At 47.8% G+C, this 8502-nt stretch overlaps 1 protein-coding gene across 3 annotated transcripts in view; it reads left to right on the forward strand.

Annotated features, from left to right (window-relative positions):
• Positions 1–2425: 2425 nt before the first annotated feature.
• Cdc6 (cell division cycle 6) overlaps positions 2426–8502 on the forward strand; it is a 13476-nt gene continuing 7399 nt past the window's right edge. Inside the window, exons 1-6 of one of the 3 annotated variants that reach the window (XM_050156617.1) lie at positions 2426–2856; positions 3432–3651; positions 5229–5510; positions 5628–5827; positions 6085–6257; positions 6753–6859. In XM_050156617.1, the coding sequence (XP_050012574.1) occupies positions 3471–3651; positions 5229–5510; positions 5628–5827; positions 6085–6257; positions 6753–6859 (943 nt within the window). In that variant the 5' untranslated portion in view covers positions 2426–2856; positions 3432–3470. Of the gene's footprint in view, positions 2857–3431; positions 3652–5228; positions 5511–5627; positions 5828–6081; positions 6258–6752; positions 6860–8502 lie in introns of all 3 variants that reach the window. The other 2 variants (XM_050156616.1, XM_050156615.1) reach the window with 2 other exon arrangements.

Here is an 8502-nt window from a genome sequence, read left to right on the forward strand (position 1 = left end):
CTTGAACTCACAGAGACCCACCTGCCTTTGCCCCCAGGAGGGCTGGCTTCAAAGTTGCTTAAGGTCCCATCTTCACTGTTTTTTAAGCTGAAATCTTAGCTGGTTTTCTTGAACTTTGATGTTAGGTGTTAAAACTCAGCCAGGCTTCTTTGTTACTGACAGGAAGAGAGTCCGCTGAGCTTGACTTGTACTCTCCCTGATTGCAGCGTTCCCTCCCCACTGACAGGAAATGCGGGTGGGTGTGTGGATCAAGCTCACAGAATCCAGATAGCATAACCTGTGGGGGCCCCAGAGTGCCTGAATTCCCGATTATTTGACCCATTCTTGTTATTAATATGGTTAATAAACTATTTATTGATTTTATTGTTCTTCCTAACTTAATAGTCTGCTTATGGAACTTGCTTAAATGACCCTCAGCTTCACTACCCTGTAAGTTCTCTCCCTGGGACAGAATTGCTGGTCTGTGTGTGTGTACCCTTACACACACTCAGAAAGCTGCCAGACAGGTTTTTCCAGTGTGCTGTGATTCCTGCTCAGGGACACTGAGTTAGGTGATAAGAACATTAGCTTGCTCACTGGTGATTACGGAGGCCCGGCTCTGCCTGCTCCAGGCCGTGCCTTTAAGTGTTTCCTGGCCCAGAAGGGGACTGTAACTTACAGGAAGAAAGCTTCCCAGTACTCTGTGCATGGTAGGAGGATGCGCGGATCAACCTCAGGATCCTAACCTTTGACACCACTGACGCCCAGTTTGAACTGTTTTTACGCGTAATTAAATTTATTTTGCTACATTTATGGCCGTGAGATTTAAAGGACTATATATGTTATCCAACCATAAAAATCGTTCATGCAAATAGTGGACGTCAGCCTGACAGAATGTCCTGTCTGTCCCTTCATCTGGCAAGCGTTTATCGTGTACTTTATAGCAGAAATCTACACGGGACAGTAACTCAGACATGGTCTTTGCCTTCAAAGCCCGTGGTCTAGCAAATCCTAGTCATCGGGAGGAACCTATGCACGGCACTGGAAGACTTTCATAGGAGCTGGCCAGGAAGGAGAGAAACACATTCCAGGCAGGAGACGGTACAAAGGTACAGAAATGAGCTGGCATGTGTGAGAGGTCACTGGAGGAAAAGCCTCCAGTGGACAGCCTTCTACGGTTCAGTCCTCATACCTGGTGAGGCCGGATCATCTGGAAGCTTCCGTCCATGCTGTCTCCCCACTGATGGCAGCTTGTTTTCTCTTGGAGTTCTTAGCTGCTAGGACAAAATGTATCTAAGAAAATGTCCCATTTCACCATCCTGCCCTGCTTAGAAACCACGCCTCAGAGCTTAGTCTTCTGTCATTAGAATGCAGATACCAGCTCCTCCAGTTACAGGACCTCGGGCAGGTTTCCATCAGCTTCCTAGGGTGTTTGTAAAGACTGAAGTGACAAAGTCAAATGCTGAACCGAGTCCCCACACACAAAGGACTCACATCGGCTGTGCTAAGAGGTGGTAACCATTTGAAACTCACTATTTGAGCTAACCAGTGATTGTGATATCGCTTTCCTATTCCTAGCTTTATGTCCATTTTATTAGCTATGGAAGGATAAAAGTATATTTTACAACCAGGTGTGGTACCACACTGCTTTGATCCCAGCATTTGGGAGGCAGAAGCAGGCATCTCCCAGTTCAAGGCTAGCCTGGTCTACAGAACTAGTTTCAGGAGAGCCAGGGCTACACAGAGAAACCCTGCCTCTAATAAACATGCATAAAATTTGCCATTACCTAGAGTTGGGCTCTGGCCTTTAAAGGACGCTGAAGTGGGTTATTTACTTTGGAACCTGGTCTGCAAATGACAGCTCCGATTTACATTTTCATTAGATGCTCAGCTTGCCTCTCCTATTAGATGTCTTCCCTAGCCCCGAAACCCTAGTGTTTGGCCATAAAAAATGTTCAAATTAAAGGAACATAATTCTAATCCTTATGATGTGTAGATTAATGTTAAGAAGGCAGGCAGAATATATTAACCTTGAACAAAACAGAATTGCACGTTTAGTGTCGGTCCTGTTTCTCACTTTTGAAGTGCAAGTCAACAAATACTGAGATGATGTCAATCAAAAATGCCTGGTTCATCCGCCCTTCCGCCACCGAGAATGTTGTGACCCTATGCACTCATTTGCTTCATGCCATGCAGGGCTGCCCCCCAAATAGCAAACCTATTGTAGTATCCCTCATAATGAAATAGGTACACCGGGCGGTGGTGGCGCATAGCGTTAATCCCAGCACTCGGGAGAAGAGGCAGGCCAGCCTGGACGGTTATACAGAGAAAACCTGTCTCAAAAAACCAAGGTAGGGGAAAAAAATACCTCAGTAGAAAAAAAATGCGGAAGTAGGAAGGGGCTTGCTTGTGATAAAAAACTACACTTCCCGCCAGGCTTGCGGCGTGGCGTGCTTACCTAACGAGTCGCAAGCGCGCCTTTCCCGCGGAGGTCTCAGAAGTGGACGCCTTCCCTGGCGGGTGGGTGTGGCCTCAGGCTGGGCTCGGAGACCTGGGGCTGTCTTATTGGCTGTAGGTCGTCGCCGGCGAAGGCGTGGAGCTTAGTGACAACTAATCAGAAGCGTGGCTGGACTTTGGCGCGAGACGGGAACGCTGAGGCTGTGCGGATTTGGCGCGAGCTGACTTTGCTGCAGCAGCTGTGCGTCTCGTGGCGGGAGATCCTTGCGGTTGTGACCGACACACCGGAACGTGCGCTGAAGCGACACAGCCCTGAAGAGTGTGAAGGGGCAGATTGCTCCGTGAGGCCTGAGAGCTGGTCGGGACCCAGTTCCGGGAGCTGGTTCGAGCGTGGCCGGTGGAGAGCGGAGATCGCCTGAGGTCTGAGGCTGGGTCAGGGAGGGGGTTGTGCGCCTGCAAAGCGTTCGAGCCCGGAATGGTGGGAAGGAGCAGAGAACTGCTGGAAGGAAATGGTGTAGGGTGGGGTTGAGCTGTTTGGCGAGCAGGCTAGTCCTGGGCAGAGGAGGACGGAGCTGCCCTGCCTGCTTTTGGGAGCCTACATGTTACGGTTTGGAATTAAACTAGTTAGTGCTAAGGATGTCTCGCGTGTCTGGAGTGAAGGAGCTAGAAATATTACAGAAATCGCTGGAGATAAACTTGGGCATCGTTCAAGTGGAAGAACTTAGGTTCTGGTTTCAGGATGCCTGGGGTAATAGCCGTGTTTTCTATGGCTGTGTCTTTAAGAGAGGGATAATAGTGGGAAGACTGAAGTGTATAATATGTGTAATGGCGGCGTGTTACACATATAAGGCGGACAGATGTCACCTCTTATTACATAGGCTTGAATAGCGAGCAGACCTACGTGTTGAAATGCTGTTAACGTAATGTATGAAGTGAGTGTTGGTCACCAATATAAATAAGCGTCCTATGTTTTCCTTTTTGCTTTTAAATTACAGGCTTCCTGCCTCTCTTTTGTGTCCAGTTGTGTGGTCGTCATGCCTCAAACACGATCCCAGACACAAGCCACCATCCGTTTTCCGAAAAAGAAGCTGGTTAAGACTCCGAGCAAAGCGAGTTCCAAGGACAGTAAAGTACAACTTAAAAACGTCCAGGCTGTACCGGCTACTCCGTGTGCAGACACAAAACTTCTGCCTCTCAGCCCCAGAAAACGTTTGGGTAAGCGTTCCACTCTGCAAGCGCAACTTGGTGACTAACAGCCCTCGGGCCTTCCTTTTTATTTTTTTGGTTTATTGAGATATGGTTTCTCTGTGACTTTGGAGCCTGCCCTGAAACTTGCTCTGTAGACCAGGCTGGTCTCGAACTCACAGAGATCCTTCTATCTCTGCCTCCCGAGTGCTGGGATTAAAGGCATCTACCTCTACCGCCCAGCGGCCTTCTCTTGACGATGAGATGCCGGGCAGTTAGACCATAGCCGTATCTATTTTTATAATGGCCACTAAGTGCGTACTGAACTTCACAGTTAAGCCATTCACTGATAGAGATCATTTTCTGAGGGACTTGATAGGTTTGATCTTCACTTCCTTAGTTCTGTCCTTTAAAATTACCTTAACGTTATTAACATATGGTATTATGAAATTTGCCTCCACACTCGTGAAAATAAGAGAAAGAGATGACATTCTCGATATTTTTGATTTTTGTTTCAAAGTAGTACTTAACATTTCTATTGTTTATTTTTGCTTTTTTAGAGGAAAAATTCTCTAACTCAGGTTGGCCTGGAACTCACTTTGTGGCCCAGGATTGCCTCAAACTCACGGTCTTTCTCCCGCTACCAAACTTGGCTTTTTGTTTGTTTGGTTTTAGTTTGTTCAAGACAGGGTTTCTCTGTGTAGCCCTGGCTGTCCCAGAACTCACTCTGTAGACCAGGCTGGCCTCGAACACTCAGAGGACCAGTGTGCGTCACCGCCGCTAGACTATACTCAGTTTGTGTGTGTTGATGGTGCTACTGGGTATTGGGGGATTGAGCGCAAGATCTCCTTTGTGCTAGGAAGTGCCGTGCCGCTTAGCTGGACACGCCCAATCTAAGAGCCTTGGTGTTATTATTGGTGGACGCTCATTGTGTACGGTGGTGGGAGAGCATATGTGATGTCGACGTGCCTGAAGAGTTGAGTCTGTTAGTTGAGGGGGTGGACTTGCAGCGGTGAGGGAAAGCCACAGTGCCGCTGGAATGCGACAGTGCACACAGCAGCTTCCTTCAGAGAAGTTATTCATCTCAAGATGACAGTGGCGGCAAGGTTTGTTTTGGAGACGACAGCTTTCCTGAGTGCTGGGGTTAAAGGTGTGCACCACCACCAGCTGGCGATGGTCCTGTTTTAAAGCCACCTTACAATTTCAAGGAACTAGAACTTAGCGTTTGGTTTCTACCAAATGATTAAACGGTCAGATTCAGTGGTGCCATCTGGTGGCCATGTTCGCTCTCTAGTGAGGAGTTTCTTTTCGGTTCTAAGGCAGAAATTCACCTCTTGCCTTTTAATCCCAGAATTTGGGAGGCAGAGGCAGGCAGATCTCTTGAGTTCAAGGCCAGGTCTACAGAGTGAGTTCCAGGACAGCCAGGGCTACACAGAGAAATGCAGTGTTGAAGAACTGGAAAGAGAAAGAGAGATTCTCCTCTTTCTGGGTATGGGGAAGTCTGCACGTCTACTGCCCTCCACTGTGGAGGACCGCGTTCTGTGGTTCGTGTTTTGGGTGACTGAGAACATTGCTGTGAGTGACCGGGTTCTGTTTTAACGTTTCAGGTGATGACAATCTGTGCAACACTCCCCATTTATCTCCCTGCTCCCCACCAAAGCTGGGCAAGAAAGAAAACGGCCCCCCTCGCTCACATACGCGGAAGGGCTGCAGATTAGTGTTCGATGACGAGCTGACAGTTAAGTCTTCGAGCCAAAAAGAACAAGACCAAGTTCACCAAAACCAAATACTTTCCTCAGCTCAAAAAGGTCAAGAGAGCGAATCAAATTCTGAGCAGAAATGCCCACCAGAGAAGGAATCTGGACGTGTGAGGTTGTTCAAGCAGGAAGGTGGGTTCTCACATGGCCACTGTCGGTGCCATCGGGATGGTGGTTCTGAATGAAACCCAGGGAGTCTTTTCAGGCATCTCCTGTTGGGTCGTAACTGCCCTTTTATGTCTGGCGTAGGCACTTGCTATCAGCAAGCAAAGCTTGTCCTAAACACAGCTGTCCCGGATCGGCTGCCTGCCAGGGAAAAGGAGATGGATGTCATCAGGGCCTTCCTGAAGAAACACATCTGTGGGAAAAAGGCTGGAAGTCTCTACCTCTCTGGTGCTCCTGGGACGGGAAAAACTGCCTGCTTGAGCCGGATTCTGCAAGACCTCAAGGTACCCTGAGAGTCTGAGCGACAGAGGCTCTTGCCAAAATGATCTGATTGATTAAGGGTTAAGAGAGAATGGGCCGTTATTTGATTGAATGCTTCCCAGAAGTAAGAATTCTTGTTTCGGGGTATAAATCTTTCCAGTAGAAAGAAGGGCTTCACCCTTGGATTCTCTTAGCTCTCAGAGACCAGATTAGGTTTCAGTAAATCTGTCTGAAGCCAACATAATTCCATGTTTGCATTTTTTTTTTAAACACCTAGAAGGAAGTGGAAGGCTTTGAAACCATCATGCTGAATTGCATGTCTTTGAGGAGTGCCCAGGCTGTGTTCCCAGCTATTGCTCAGGAGATTGGTCAGGAGAAACTATGCAGACCAGCTGGGAAGGACTTGATGAGAAAATTGGAAAAGCAGCTGACTGCTGAGAAGGGCCCCATGATGTAAGTATTTTTTCTGCCGCATGTTGCTCAGTAAAAATGCTACCCACAAAAAGAACTCGCCCCGAAAAGACCTTTGCTCTGAGAAGTATGTACATAGGCTTGAAGAATGGAAAGGTAATGTACTTTGTAATTTTGAACGTGTTGTACTAACTTATTTACTGATGATGCTGGGACTCAAAGCCAGCGCCTATGTGTGTTAGATAAGTACTTTATCACTGAACCACACTCACGGTCCTTACGCTTTCTGGTTTTGTTTTTTGTTTTTTGTTTTTTTTTTTTTTGTTTAGATTTTAACTATTTTTAAGCTAGTTCTCTGAAAATAGTCAGATACTTGTTAGTGATGGGGGATGCCAGGGCTGACATCCTATGACATCCCAGACGAGCTATGGTCTGCGAGCTGGTCTCAGCTCCATGACTTTAACCTAAGGTTAGCTCAGATCAAGCGCTGGAAGAACGAAAGTGTGACCGGTACTAATTGTGTCTCTTTGCATGTAGCGTGTTGGTGTTGGACGAGATGGATCAGCTGGACAGCAAAGGGCAGGATGTCTTATACACGCTATTTGAATGGCCGTGGCTAAGCAATTCCCGATTGGTGCTCATTGGTTAGTGCTGGGTTGTTACTGTCGTGTGGTGAATTTGAAAGTTTATTAATCGTTTAAAGTGTGTTCAGTGTGTGTAGCGTATGGGGTGCATGAGTGTGTGCAGGTCTCCTGCTCGCTCTCCCACTGTAAAGTTTTGTTTTCTTTTTCTGTTTTATATGGTGCTCTATCTGCATGTACTTCTCCGTGCCAGAAGAGGGCATCAGAGCCCACTAGAGATGGCTGTGCGCTACCGTATTGTTGCTAGGATTTGAACTCAGGACCTCTGGAAGAGCAGCCAATGCTGTGGGTTTTTTATTTGCTGAGGCAGTCTCTTGCTGAACCTGAAGCTGGCTCATTCAGTTTGTCTGGCTAGCCAGCTTGCCCCTGGGTTCTCTTCTCTGCCTCCCGAGTACTGGGCTTGCAGATGGGCCACCCTGCCTTCCTGGCTTTGACACAACTTCCGCAGAGCTAAAGCCGGCCCCTCACACTTGTGCGGCAGATGCTTTGTCCACGGAGCTGTCTCCTCAGTCGCTGTGCAAGCTATTCACCTGCTATTTTATTTTTATTTTATGTGTGTGGGTGTTTTGCCTGCGTGCTCTACTATATGCCCAATACCCACGGGGGTCCAGAAGAGGGCATCCGGTTCCCTAAACTGGAGTTGCAAATGTAGCTGACACGTGGGTTCTGGGAGTTGAACCTGGGTCCTCTATAAGAGAATCCAGTGCTCTTAACAGCTGAGCCATTCCTTCAGCCCCACCCATTATACTTAAGCCAGCTTTCTGTCTTATTGAAATAAGAAAATGACTATGGTAGTAAGTAATTTTTTTAATATAAGGCAGATTGATTTTGTGAGGTCTAAATAAAAAGGACAAAAAAGCCAGACATGACGTTGCATTCCTGTGGTCCCAGCTTTTGGGAGGATAAGTGTACCACAACGCCTGACTCAATAGATTTGGTGGTCGTGGTGGTAACGACTTTTTGTTTTTGTTTGGCAGGGACGGGGTTCGAGACAGGGTTTCTCTGTAGCTTTAGAGCCTGTCCTGGAACTCGCTCTGTAGACCATGCTGACCTCGAACTCACAGAAATGCTCCTGCTTCTGCCTCCCACGTGCTGGGATGAAAGGCGGGAACCAGTAATGCCTGGCACTTCTTTTTGTTTGTTTAAGATTTATTTATTACGTAAACAGTGTTTTGCCTATATGTATGTCTGCAGGCCAGAAGAGGGCATCAGATTTCATTATGGATGGTTGTGAGCCATTATGTGGGTGCTGGGAATTGAACTCAGGTCCTCTGGAAGAGCAGCCAGTGCTCTTAACTGCTGAGCCATCTCTCCAGCCCAGATTTGTTTTTGAGACAGTCTCACTGGAGCCCTGGCTGGTCTGAAATTCAACAGAAATCTACCTGCCTGTCCTCTTTTCACCCCCTTCTTCCTGGAGACAAGGTCTGTAGCTCAGGGTGGCCTTGAACCCATGATCATCCTGTCTCACCCTTCCACGCGTTAAGACTAGAAACATGCTGCAGCTGGAAGTGCTGGCACAGGACATTAATCTCAGCACTTGGGAGGCAGAGACAGGCAGATCTCTGAGTTCGAGGCCAGCCTGGTCTTCAGAGGGAGCTCCAGGACAGTCAGGGCTGTTACACAGAGAAACCCTGTCTGGGCGGGGG

The sequence above is a fragment of the Alexandromys fortis genome, unplaced genomic scaffold, assembly GCF_014885135.2.
Source record: "Alexandromys fortis isolate MF-2015 unplaced genomic scaffold, M_Fortis_MF-2015_v1.1 scaffold_31, whole genome shotgun sequence".
Lineage (NCBI taxonomy): Eukaryota > Metazoa > Chordata > Mammalia > Rodentia > Cricetidae > Alexandromys > Alexandromys fortis.